We start from the raw sequence: 13589 nt of genomic DNA, 5'->3' as shown, positions 1-13589 counted from the left end.
GTGAAAATAACGCTCACCATTTATATGGCATAACTTGATTAAGTTGAAGGTAATAATACAATGTGTATTGAAAAAAATGTATGTTAAAACAAAAATATATATTTTATTTTGATTGATACACATGAGGGGCCAAGCGAGGCTTGGCAATAGCCATTAAGGGATGAGCTTTAGGCATGGTCATCCCATATATCTCGTTAGTATCAATATCTTGTGGTTTCATTCCCTTTGGTGGATTCCAATCAAAACAGTGGAATAGTTGAGCTAAAGCCATTAACACTAAAGTCACTCCAAGTGGAGCACCGGGACACTTTCGTTTGCCTGCACTAAATGGTAAAATCTTAAAATCTGCTCCATGGCTTATTTCTACTTTACTAACAATCTCATCTGTTGTTGGCCAGTGTCTCTCGGGCCTAAACTCATCCACGTTGTCCCAAATGTTAGTATTTCGACCTAGTCCGTGAGTGTTGATGAAGATTCGAGTTTTTGCAGGAATATCATATCCATGGATTTTCGTATCATGCAATGATTCGTGAGGGATTAAAAACGGCCCAGCTGGATGCATACGAAAAGTCTCTCGAACGACACATCGTAGGTAATTAAGATGAACCAAATCAGATTCTAACACCAATCGATTAGGACCCACGACAACATCAAGCTCCTCTTGAACCTTAGCAAGAACATGTGGATGTTTAATCACTTCTGTCATTGCCCACTCATTCGTCACAGCGGACGTGTCGGTTGCTGCAGCAATCATGTCCTAAATCATACAAACAGCTAAAAATAACCACTTGAAATAAAAATGTAAAAAAAAAAAAAGAACACAAGTTTCATTCATTTTATAAAGATATTACTTGAATCAGGGCTTTGATTTCAACATCATCCATATGTTCCTTCCCATCCTCACCAGGCAATGATAACAAAACATCAACAAAGTCCATAGTTCCATCACTGTCATGTTGTTGTCCACTAACTTTCCTTTTCTCCCTTTCTTTTCTATGTTCTTCAATGATCTTGGTATGAAAATCATCCACTTGCTTTTCCACCTTTCTCATCTTCTCTTCACACCCATGAGGATCAACCCACCTCCAAAATGGCAAATAATCTCCCAAATAAATCACCCCCAAAAGCCTAAACAACTCATGGGTTATATGCATGAACTCCATAGCTTCACCTGGGCCAGCAGATCCACACCCAAAGTATTGCTTCCCAAGCAACATCCTAGTCACATTGTTCATTGAAAACCCTCCCAAAACCTCCCTCAAGTTTACAGCCTCTCCATTTTGAGCCCGGGCCCAAACATCTTGGACCAAATGTTGGGCCTCCGAGGCCCGATGGGCCGAGAACGAGTCCAGCCGCTTGCTAGTTAGAAGATGCTCCATACAAATCCTTCTCATCCGCTTCCAATTAGGGCCCAGGGGGGCCAAAGCGACGTCGCTGCAGCCGTAAGCCAAATGCACGGCGGCCAGAGTTCTCGGCCGGGAAGCGAAAACTTCGTCCTGTTGAAGGAGGATCTCCCGGATGGTGGCGGGGTCGTCGGTGGTGATGGCGTCCACGCTACCGAGCTTTAAGTAGACGAGTGGGCCATGCTTTCGACAGAGCTCCGCCATGTCGCGGTGGGGAAGGTGAGTGAGCTGGAGGAGGTTTCCAACGATGGGCCAACGGCGGGGGCCGGGAGGGAGATTTTTGGGGGTTGTGAACAGTTTTCGGCATAGAGATCTTACAAGTAGAGTAAACAGAATTGCGAGCGCAAATGCGATGAAATCCATGAGATGGGATGGGATGGGTATAGTTTGGAGAGAGTAGTAATTGTAAATTTAAATCATAAAAATGGCGTTTGTAAGAATTTGGTGCCATGTTCTTTGGATGTTCTTGCTCTTCTTTGGTGGGTTGTTAAGTTGTGTAAGGGGCAAAGATCGTGCAATGGAGCTAGTTAACTGGTTGGTGAGACACAAGGAAGAATGCTTTATAGATTATGTTAATTTAATTAGAGTACTTCAGTTCATAAATATAATTATTCATACAATAATCATGGTTAAGTAAATTTCTAATATAAAACCACTGACAACTACTGTAATTAGTTTGATATAACATTGTTCATGAATATTATGCAACACTATAATATTTATTTCTAACTATAGTAAATGCTATTTAAAATTTTTTAATTTGTTACTCTAAATACTATTTAAAATTTATTGATTTGTAACTGTTTGCTACATTATAATAATTCACTAATAATTTTTAATAATATTATCATTTATCCCTAACGAATATTAAAACTCTACCGAGGATGAATTTATAAGACATGATACTAAGTTGTAAAAGCTTTAAAAAAAATCAACTAACATGAAACATGCATTCACATCTAAATGGTCAAGATTTCAGATCATTGTATCCTTATAACTAAGGAAGAATATTTTTCTTAAGAAATTAGATCACTCAACTTTATATTAATAAATGAGTAAATAATAATTGTAAGTAAGTTTATTTGTTAGTCAATATCAACAAATGGTTCCATGGTCTAGTGGTCAGGACATTGGACTCTGAATCCAGTAACCCGAGTTCAAATCTCGGTGGAACCTTCTCTTTTTTTTTCCGCGCGTACATAATTTCGTCAACCGCCGTGGCCGTCCAAAGCCGAAGCCAATGGAATTCCCACAACAAATTAAATCCGACGGCTATTCACAAACTGATTGTTCTTCACCACGATACGGCCGGCGGCGTTCCTCTCCTGAGGTCTTCTTTTCTTCTACTTTCAGTTTTGTTTCTTAGAAAGATGAACGACGAGACCCGACGGAGAATCGAGGAAAACGTGATTGAGGTATTGAAGAAATCGAGCATGGAAGATACGACGGAGTTTAAAGTTAGAAGCCAGGTCGAAGAACGGCTTGGAATCGATCTTTCTAATAAACAATGCAAGTTGCTGGTGAGGAACGTGGTAGAGAGCTTTTTGCTTTCAATGTCGGAGCGGGTGTGTATGGGGAAAGAGGATGAGCCAGGACCTAGTGTTCGTTACGAGAATAAAGCGGTGGAGCAGAAGATAGTACCAAAGAAGGAGTTCAACGATGATGGAGACCTTTTGATTTGCCGGGTAAAGTAAAATCATACCCTTCTTGATTCTTATGGTGTAGTGATTTTGAAAGAAAGGAGAAAGATTAGGGTTTTATCAACTTAGTTTTATGGAAAGATTCCGAACTGGATTCTTCTGTAGCTAAGCAATTGAATAGTTCTTTATGTTTCTGTGGCTAGATTGTTTTGTATTCTTTGTTCCTAGATCATTCTGTACCAAAAAGGTTAGAAACATAAACAACCCTGCATTTGTTGTCTATGTTTCTATCTGTTGTTTATGTTCCTATGGCGATTGTGTACCAAGATGTTAGATTGTAGAAGAAATTCGGGTGACCATTTTCTGTCATTTATGCATTATGATAGAATTGTCTATGCTTTATGAGTGTAGAAATCGATCATTTAGACAATAACTTAATAACATTGCTCCTCCTGCTGTTAAAATTGTCGATTCCTTTGTACCCTATTAGTAATTCTTTTCACTTATTAGTTAGGGATTTTTTTGGTTTGTTTCAGCTATCTAATAACAGGAGTGTGACAATTCATAAATTTAAAGGGGCACCTATGGTATCAGTTAGGCAGTATTATGAAAAAGATGGAAAACAGCTTCCAACTCTAAAAGGTGGGCATTATGCATTGGTCTCTTCCTTTTCTCTTATGGTGAATCTTTTCTTTTATTATGTCAGTTCTGTTAACTTCACACCTTCCTCCCTCCCCTTCCCCTTTTTTTCTTTTTTCACCTTGTTTTTAGCCACAACGGTTGGGAGTTTCTTTTGCTTGGGTCTGAACTAGTAACCCATCCTATAGGACTATTTTAATTATGAAAATTTTCTCTTTTAGGAATCAGCATGCCAACTGAGCAATGGTCAGTCTTTAAGAGTAATATTCCTGCTATAGCGGAAGCTATTTTGCAGATGAAAAGAAATAAAAGGTGAGGGAAGCATGATGATACTGTTGTTTCTTAACTTTCGAGTTACAGTTCATCAAATTTATTTTATTGAAAACTCTGAAGTTCTATGCTAGGTTTTCAGGTGTTAGTATCCAATCTAGATCCCAAATAGAATCTGTATCTAATATTTTTTGTTTTTAAGGCTAGGTTGATAACCATTTTGTATGTTTTTAGTTTTTGGTTTATGAAAATTGTGCTTAGTTTCTCACCGGTTTTGCATCTTTTTAAGGAAACATTTGAATTTTTAGTCTAATTCCAATAACTAAAAGTCTAAAACAAAATTTTAGAAACTACTTTAAAAACTCAGCTTGGATTTTGGAAACAATTGTTAGATTTAGATAACATCTTAAAGAAATTTAGTGTTTATAAACTTAATTTTCAAAACAAGCTATTTGTTTTGTTTGGTTGTAGCATTTAAAATCTGGACCATAGATGTGTGTTTGAACTATTTGATTGTATTATATCATGTAGATCTGAACATGATGCTGAAAAAATTGGTGCCTTCTCAAATCCAACAACTAGAGTAACTTCTCCAAAATATCCAATTGAAACTATTCGATTTGATGGAAAAAACTACAATGCATGGGCACATCAGATGGAGCTTTTGCTGCAGGACTTAAAGATTGCTTATGTTCTTTCTAATCAATGTCCGACTGCCGTGCTTGGGGAAGAATCAAGCTCTGGAAATGCTGCGCAATCCAAGGCTGCTGAACAGAAATGGATGAGGGATGACCACATGTGTCGCCGCAACATTCTTAACTCCCTCTCCGACAGGCTTTTTAATGAATATTCGAAAAAAACAATGAGTGCTAGTGAACTTTGGAAGGAGCTAAAATTGCTTTATCTTTTGGAGGAGTTTGGGACCAAGAGATCTCAAGTCAAAAAGTATCTAGAATTCAAAATGGTTGAGGAGAAGTCAATATTGGAGCAAGTTGAAGAACTTAATCACATTGCTGATTCTATTGGTTCTTCTGGAACGGTTATCGATGAGGATTTTCATGTTAGCGCAATTATCTCAAAGCTTCCACTTTCTTGGAAGAATGTCTGGGTGAACTTAATGCATGAGCAGTATCTTCCCCTTCGGAAATTGACAGATCGATTGAGAATTGAAGAACAATTACGTACACAAAAAAATTCACGTCTCTCAGGAGTGTCTTCTTCTCCTACTCCAAGAGGCCAACATCATGCTGCAAATCACCCATCAAAGATGGGAGACCCAAAGCCTGTAACCGTACCACTGAGAAAAAAGGAATGTCAAAAGGAGGTCAAAACTTTACTCTGCTTGGATTGCGGCAAGGAAGGGCACACATCTCCAAATTGTCCAACTAAGAAAGTCAACAATGAAGTACCTCGGCAAAGAACATAGCACATTCTTACCCAGGTAAATAGATCTGACTTCTGAAGGTGAAAATAATAAATTCACCATTTAGATGCTATAGTTCTTGATTCATATATCCTTTCAAAATATGGAACCCAATAGTCATTTTGAAATTTTGAACGATCTTAAAAGACTCGGAAACTATCAATGAGCATAGTTGAGGCTCTATTCCATGTATATGTGTATAACTGATATTCTTGCTGAGTGTAACTCAATTCCTTAGAATAGTATATGTTCTCATACGCCTTCTTGAAGCTCAAGTGAATTGTAACATGTTCAGCACCTTCCTGTATGATTTTAATCGAATCTAGGTTGATAGCTTACTGGTGGATTGTATTATGGAGGATATGATAAACTCCTAGTTAGAGTAAGGAGAAACTTGTTAATTTATACCACTGTGATGTGCATGTCAATGTTGTTAGTAGGGTATTGGGGATTTATTAGCCATTAGCTAAGCTGAGGAGTTTTTCGATTGAAGAGAGTACTAAAAAACTTATGGTTGTTCGAGGGGAGGTAGTATTCAATTACCTCGAATCATATAGAGCGTTGGACTAGTGACCGAGGTGCAAAAGAGTAATTGAAACTGAATTTTAAAACTCGACTAAAACGTTGTATTTTGAGCCTAAATTCAATAGTAAAAGTTGATATTCCCTTCTAAATGTGTCTTAACTAGAAGCACCCATTTCTAAAAAGAATCATTAGGTTTTATCTCCTTCATTCTTATCCTTTTCTTCTCCGCAGTCTGTAAAACCTTTGCATTCCTATTGGTAAAGGATTTTCCCTCCTTACCAAAAGGAAGATGCTCCTTCTCTTTTACTAAAAGAGAAATCTTTTGCCCAAAAAGAGAAGAAAGAATAAAAATGACCAAAAAGAAGAAAAAGAAAAAGGGTATGAAAGAGGACACAACAAAAGAGGCATTTCAAATGGGTATGCTAGAACCACTTGTAACTTGATTCACCATAAATGTGCAACTTACTTCTGACCATGATTTTGTTATTAGATTAGCTTTGTGGTTTCTTTTTTCTTTTATTATTTTTTAAGTCTCTTTTGTGTGTCTATATATATATATAAATATATATTACAAGGATTTAACTTATTGGCATATGAGTATGCTATATACTATTGGATATGTGGTTCCAATCTTCCTACCCAAGGTGTACAAAAACGAAGAAAAAATAATCTAATTTTTAGTTATACCATCTTAAAATATAATTTTACATTCTAAAACTTACAAGTTTTACTATAGCCCATGAAGAAGAAAAAAAAGGTGATTTTGACTCATTTTGTTGACGAGTGGGATTGAATTTTATACCTTTAAATAAATTAACCTTGTATTTTAAGTAATCAAAAGCATGTTTCAAAACTTTTCAAAATATTCGGTTATGTATTCAAACTTTTTTTTTTCGAAAAAAAAGTGTAAGAGAGTATTTATTGAATTAATATTTTATTCAAAAAAATGATCTCGAACTTTACTCTAAGATCTTGAAACCCATATAAAATTATTATGTACTGAAAATAAAATGAAACTTTGCAATTTAATTTATTAACGATATGAAAACAAAATTCAAAGGGATAGTGAAATGATCTTTGGATATTAGAAGAGTCAGAAATGGAAGTGGATTTATACGTCACATTTTTCAACACTTTTGTGAAGCATTTGTCTCCCAAAATAAATTTGGTCATATTTTTCATATTTGTTGTGACAATGCAATGTGTTAAGTCCACACGCAATTAACTTATGACATTTTGAATAATTTATATCTCAATTCCAAATGTCATTTTCCTCTCTCTCTCTCTCCCTCTCATTATTCAAACCTTCATTTCTCCACTTTTTTTTTCCTTTTTATTATTATTATTTTTTCCTATCAAATCAATTTTCAATTATTTCCCTTTTATTTGACTAAACTGATAATCCCACATTTGTTTAATGTGGATTTAAATAGAGAGACAAGACTCTTAGAATCATTCAACCAATTAATTTTCAAACTTATAACATAGATAAGAATCACCTATTTCTATTTGTAATCCTAACTTCTCATTTTGGATTGTTGATAGCATTTCATTTTATGGAAATTATGATGATTCTTTTTTAGTTTGATAAAATTGTTCAATGTTTAATGAATATGTTGATTTCAAGTCAACATTAACATTATTTAACTTGTATAAATTTATAGTTCGATCTTCTACCCTATATTGATAAACGAAAGAAAACAATTCTTACATGATAGCGTTTTTCGATAACTTTGAAACTCAAATTTTATATTTAAACATTTTTCTCTTTCTTAAATTATTTCTACGATTGACCTCATGCATATCCAATCTCCCCAATTTCACCACTAATCTATCATTTTCAAAACTTTACTTTCTTCTATTCAACACTTTTAGTCGAATCTTACGAAAAAAAAAAGAAATTAAATACCTTATATATATATATATATAGCCGAATAAAAAGTACAGATTGATTTAATCAAAGCAACTTTTTTTCTACCTCTAAATTCTAAATAGTCATCTCTTACAAATTATAAATTCTATTTAAAGAAAACATTAAAAAAAAATTAGACGATATTTACAAATATATAACAAATATTTTATAAATATTTTTAGTATAGTACAAAAATGAAAGTTTTTATAACCACTTAAAATAGCCTTTAAATTAATTTTATAATAAGAATGTTATGTAAACATTAATGTGTGTTTAGTTTAGAATAATTGTTGATTGAGCATCTTAAGTTTGTAGAAAGGTGTTGGGTGTCAACAAAAATAAATAAACACAAACCACAAATTGCTGCCACCTATATAAAAAAAAATAGAGAATGGAATTACATTCGATATCTTCTAATTTTATTATATATATTTTAAGTACATTATTTCTAATTTGTTATTTCACTTACAATAATTAAAATAAATCAATAAATTATTTACAAACTATTATATATATTCCCCTTTTCTCTTAGAGATGTGAAATTTAATCAGAACTTATATATACCAAATTTAAATTCAAATGGTCCATATAATTCGACCACAATATTTATTACTAAATTACTCAACCAAAAAGTCTCTTAAAACACGCAATAATTATAAGGAAAAATAATGGAATTGAATCTCTATTGTACGATGGTCAAACGAAGAAAAAAAGAATGGTAGATGATAAAATGACATAGCCATTAATCAACCATTAACAATAGCTCAATTCATAAAATTTAATTTACGGTTCATAAATTTAAGAATCCTTATGTAAATTAAGAAGACAATATTAAACTATTTGTAAGTCTTCTAACTAAACAATTATTTTTATATATATAAAAAAAACAACAAATTTTTATATATTTTTTTAGAGAAAACCCAATTTACATATATTTTTTCTATTGTTAACCCGATTAATGTATATTTAAGTAGACACTAACTAATTTCTCAATTCACCAAATTTCAACAAAAATAAATAAAATGAATTAACATATTTTGCCATCTTAAATTCGCCATATTCCAAGATATAAAGTATTTATTATTGATATTAAAGTCAATAGATTGTTTTTTTTTTTTTCTATATATGTTTTGAATATTTATAAACAAGTAATATGAATAAAAGTTTGTTAATATTTGAATTGTCGAGGTCTTAAATAAAAGAAAAATAAACGTGCAGAATCCGCAGAAAATAATAATAATGAGTGAATGAATGAATGGTGAAATAGTTAGAAACGTTTAAAATGGGTATGAAAGGACAATTATTGGTATAGGAAGAGATGCATTGTGTAGTGGCAGAACATGTCACACCAAACACATATTTGACTTCATCTCTTCTTCTTTTTACCAAAAATAAAATAAGTAAAAGCATTTCACATGCATCACATGCTTTGTGTGATTAACATGGCATCGCCATAACAAAATTCTCACCACTAACTTTCATATTCTCAATCTCATCTTTCTTTCTTTTCTTTTGTTTCTTTTCTGAATTATTCTCTCTCTCTCTCTCTCTCTCTCTCTCTCTCTTTTTTTACTTTTCATCCTCTCTCACCCTACTGCTACTACTTCATAGCTTTTCTATTTGGTCCTCATTTCCTTACTTTATTGCTACTTGTACCAAAATGGTTTACATAAATAAGGCTGTGGTCCAACAACAAACCTGTTTCTCCTTTTACATTGTTAGCCCCTGGGTTGTTAGCTTTTTTTTATTATCAGTCCCTGTACAGTGTACTGCTTATTTACTTTCAACTTGGTTCTTTTTAGCTTGTAAAGCTAACTGGCCAAATTAGAAAGTAAACAGGAATAAATAATGATGATGATGAAAATATCAGAAAGCCAAACCAATATTCAAACCCAGATTAATCTCATTGCTTTATCTTTTCTTTTCAAAAGATTTTGTGGGTGCAGTTTTATGTGAAGCAAAGTCACAGTAAGACAGACACCCATTGGTAGAGAACTTCCAAAGCTACATCTTTGCATCACATGCAAATTTGACATGAAGGGAGAGGGATAGCAAAAGGACCAAAACCAAAATATCTGACTACAAAGAAATTAATCAAAGTAAACCGAAACTTGATTTCTATGGTACAAATCTCATCTTTGGTAAAAATGGTCCCAACAGCGTCTTTGTCGCTTTGTCTTCATGGTCGATACATTCATATCTTATATTGGCAACAACCATCCTTATTTGAATTCATATGACCACAAGTTACAATAGGAGGGAGGGTTGTTGAGAGATTCTTCATTTGTCACCAAACCCTTCTAGGATTGGAAAAAACAATCAGCTTTGGTTGGCAAGGGAGGTGATTCCATTTTTTTTTTTCACTTTTCTCAAGTCAAAAACTCTATATGATGAAGAGAACAAAAGAAATTACTGCATTTCTCTTCCTAATGTAACATATTCGTAAACAAGAACATTAACACGGGGTCAGGGACGCATTTGCTCACTCGCAGGCAGTAGGAACAAATGCAACAGACAACAGATTCATAAACAATTAAACACAACTTGTAATGAAGTATACCTTTTTTCATCAAAATAATGAACAGATAATGATACTGATACAGTTTGATGGTGAACAACAGAGTAAAAAGAACAAAAGAATTTGGGGAGTTAACATTAACAAGAACATAGACAGTTTAGGAGATTCTTAATAACCAAAAAAACAGTTGACTAGACCAAAAAAAAAAAAAAAAAAGCTCCCTAACTTACAGATCTAAATCATGTTGCAAGAATACTTCATTATGACATAATAGTAATAATAATAACAATGTGTACTATAAACAACATAAATTCTGCTCTCCTACTTGGTTAATAATAAATAGTTATCTCCCTACTTCTCACTGGAAGTGTAATTCCTGTAAGAATAATACCTGCTGTAAATCAAAACTTCTGAAGAAGCTTTCAGTTGGGCTCTTCTCACTACATACTAACGAACCTATGTATGCACTCTATGTTACTGTAGTTCTCGTGCTACCCAACTGTTGGTAGAGGATGTAACGAGGTTGAGTCCTGGGAAAATGCAGCTATCAGCTTTTCCTTCGTCAACTGCTCGGATCCAGGAGACTTGATGACAAACGTGTGCAAAACTTTATCATTTGCTTCAGAGAGTTTTGAATCAATAACATTTATCTGAGCATCTCTCATTGCCTTGATAACTCTTGATGCAGGGTGCGACTCTAATGGGCAGCTAACCTTCACAATGACTTCATCATGAGCTGCCTCGACATCAATGTCGACATCTAGGAATTGATCTTTAGTTTCAATTTCTGGGTTCCCTTCCGAAGGTGTTGCCTCGCTTGAGGTGAGGCTGGATTTCTCACGTTCAAATTCCATGACCTTCACTTTTTCTTGAAGTTCGTTAATGTAAGCAATGGCATCTCCCAGCAGTGAAGCTTTGTCCATTTTGGAAATATTGGGCACAACAGCTCGTAAAGCATAGAACCGCTGGTTCAACTTTTCACGCCGTTGCCTTTCTGCCTCAACGTGATTTAGTGGCTCCTCCCTGCCATTCGCAGGCTTTCTGCCTCGTTTGCGAGGTCGTCTTTCATCGGTGCCAGGCCCCTCTTCTTTGCATTGAGGCTCTACATCTGAATGTTCTGAATCAGCTCCTACACGGTTAATCACAGAAGGTCTTGATGTTGCTACCGAGAAATCAATTTGCATTTGGGCCAGCTTTTGTGATTGATATGGATTGAGACCAAATTCATCTCTGACTCCACTGACTAGCTGCTCGTGATTATTATTTACTGGTGGAGTTGGAGAGACATAAATTTCTGCAGGGGAATGATTCCCCTGCTTGAGACCATGAACATGTGCCAAACTCGGACTGCGAATGCCATTTCGAGGGCTTTGAAACTGAATTCTACCTCCATTGGCACATGCTTCCCATGATCTCTCATCCATCTTCCTGATCGCCAGTTTCTCTCGGAAATGAGAACGACCCATGTTCCCTGAATTCAAAGTCTGCCCAAAAACCTTGGGAATCCCTCCTCCTCCTCCTCCTTCTCCTCTTTCGGCAATTCCCCAACTCGCAAATGAGGTGCTTTCATCTTTTCTTTCAGCTATCATGGACATCGCTGCTGACGACCTCACTCTGTCAAGTGAAAGCTGGGACGAAAACAATGATCTGATCAACTGCACTAACTCTAGGCTCTCATTCACGGATCTCACAGAACCCAATTCAACCACTCCAACATCAGTCGGCACCAAAACAACCGTCTGAATTCCCGCAGATTTAGCAAGGTATGATCTCACACAATACTCAGAAGGCGAATTAAGCACATCCAAATTCCAGATATGTTTCCCAGACGCCAAACACTTCCCAGGGCCTCCCTCTCCACGAGGGAATGAGAAATACATGGAAGCAAGAAAAAACATCTCAGTATCAGTAACTCTGTCCAATCCAAGAGCGTAATTATCCTCATCAGAGCCTCCAAAGAGTGTGTGAAGTTTCTGCAGTGCTCTTTTCTTCATCCTTTGTTGGCTCTCATCTTCAAGCTGTAGACTAAGAATCTGTGTAGCTTCCGTTTCATCTCCATCCCTAGGATCTCTACACGATCCATCTCCCCATCCCAAAACCCATTCACCGGATTTAGAATGAGAAAGTTGCCAGAAAATTGCATAGTTCCAGCTAAAATTAGAAGCGTTGGGTCTCTCCACCAGATCCGACAGCTTATTCTGCAAATTCTCATCATTCCTCACCGCCATAAACAGATTCTCATTCGAAACAGAGCAAGACATCAAGTAATTAAAAGCCCGTGTCCCCAAAACAGCAGCAACCACAGTCTTATCCTCATCCTTCCCACCAACACTCCTCAACCCATCTTCAATCTTCATCTCTAGAAACACCTCCACAAAACCAGAATACAATCTCAATCACACACACCCACAGCCTTCAAAATTACAAGACCCCAGATCAAATCTAAGTCCAAAAACTCAAGAATTCCTCAAACCATTATCAAATACCCCCAACAGAATCAATACTCTACCAACAAAACTATCTCCAAAACATTATCTAGATCTCAAAAATTAGCTTAAAAATTAACAAAAACCCAGATAAGAAAAAAACAAAACCCAATACAAAGAAAGAAAAGAATCACCCAAAGACCGAGGAAAGAGGAAATATAGAGATAAAGATAGAGAACCGACCGGTACTTGGCATGCGAAATGTGCTGAAAAGAAGATGGTGAGATAAGGGAAGAGGGAAAGAAAGTTGGAAGGCTATAAACATTCCCAGGAAAGCGACAGGGTGAATCGAGGAGAAAAAAGATTTTTTTTCTTGGAAACCAAAGAAGCAGTTATTTCACGCGACAAAATAAACGAAAGAGAGAAAGAGAGAAAAAAAGCAATGGCCTCTTTTCTTTCTCTGTTTTCCAGAACGGTGAAGTGAAACCAAAAAAATAAAATTATATATGAAAACGGAAAATGAAAAACGAGAAAGACGAGACAAATGAGAAATGGGTTTCTCTGCCGCTCCTTATTCTACACGAGCAACACCAATCCCCCCCCCACCCTCTAACCACGGTTAACTATTTATCAATTATACCATAAGTCAAATATTAACCATGGTTCAACCTGGATTGGATATATTTGGTTCCGACTTTGAGAACTAGTCGGCAATTATGTTGTGCCCGTTTCTCTCCTCACCGCCACCTGAGATTTCTTTTAATTCATTTCACACAATATTCCTTCTTCTTCTTTTTTTTCTTTTTCTCTTTAATAAATACATAATATTTCCT

At 35.3% G+C, this 13589-nt stretch overlaps 3 protein-coding genes and 1 non-coding gene across 4 annotated transcripts; 2 read left to right on the top strand and 2 right to left on the bottom strand.

The window, feature by feature from the left end:
* Positions 1-79: 79 nt before the first annotated feature.
* Positions 80-1913, bottom strand: LOC101205312 (cytochrome P450 703A2). Its single transcript, XM_004134252.3, has 2 exons — positions 852-1913; positions 80-757 (listed from the first exon to the last, which is right to left on the bottom strand). Exons 1-2 carry the CDS (start codon positions 1764-1766, stop codon positions 104-106), a joined length of 1569 nt encoding a protein of 522 aa, XP_004134300.1. The 5' UTR covers positions 1767-1913; the 3' UTR covers positions 80-103.
* A 594-nt stretch (positions 1914-2507) lies between these two features.
* On the top strand, positions 2508-2579 carry TRNAQ-CUG. The gene has a single exon. It is a non-coding gene; the product is annotated as a tRNA-Gln (tRNA).
* LOC101205072 (retrovirus-related Pol polyprotein from transposon TNT 1-94) lies at positions 2546-5713 on the top strand. Its single transcript, XM_004134251.3, has 4 exons — positions 2546-3088; positions 3580-3685; positions 3904-3994; positions 4484-5713. Exons 1-4 carry the CDS (start codon positions 2774-2776, stop codon positions 5376-5378), a joined length of 1407 nt encoding a protein of 468 aa, XP_004134299.1. The 5' UTR covers positions 2546-2773; the 3' UTR covers positions 5379-5713.
* Positions 5714-10356: 4643 nt separating this feature from the next.
* Positions 10357-13370, bottom strand: LOC101208845 (transcription factor MTB1). The gene has a single exon (XM_004133761.3). The coding sequence runs from the start codon at positions 12685-12687 to the stop codon at positions 10822-10824; it is 1866 nt and encodes a 621-aa protein (XP_004133809.2). The 5' UTR covers positions 12688-13370; the 3' UTR covers positions 10357-10821.
* Positions 13371-13589: the final 219 nt, after the last annotated feature.

Source organism: Cucumis sativus, chromosome 3 (genome assembly GCF_000004075.3).
Source record: "Cucumis sativus cultivar 9930 chromosome 3, Cucumber_9930_V3, whole genome shotgun sequence".
Taxonomy (NCBI): Eukaryota; Viridiplantae; Streptophyta; class Magnoliopsida; order Cucurbitales; family Cucurbitaceae; genus Cucumis; species Cucumis sativus.
The sequence above is the reverse complement of the archived record's forward strand: the minus strand, read 5'-3'. Positions and strand labels throughout refer to the sequence as shown.

Coding starts and splice junctions, on each gene's coding strand:
- LOC101205072 (XM_004134251.3), top strand. CDS start 2,774: ATGAACGACGAGACCCGACGGAGAATCGAGGAAAACGTGATTGAGGTA. Junction 3,089..3,579: donor GAGACCTTTTGATTTGCCGG/GTAAAGTAAAAT, acceptor GGTTTGTTTCAG/CTATCTAATAACAGGAGTGT. Junction 3,686..3,903: donor ACAGCTTCCAACTCTAAAAG/GTGGGCATTATG, acceptor TTTCTCTTTTAG/GAATCAGCATGCCAACTGAG.
- LOC101208845 (XM_004133761.3), bottom strand. CDS start 12,687: ATGAAGATTGAAGATGGGTTGAGGAGTGTTGGTGGGAAGGATGAGGAT.
- LOC101205312 (XM_004134252.3), bottom strand. CDS start 1,766: ATGGATTTCATCGCATTTGCGCTCGCAATTCTGTTTACTCTACTTGTA. Junction 758..851: donor AAATCAAAGCCCTGATTCAA/GTAATATCTTTA, acceptor TGTATGATTTAG/GACATGATTGCTGCAGCAAC.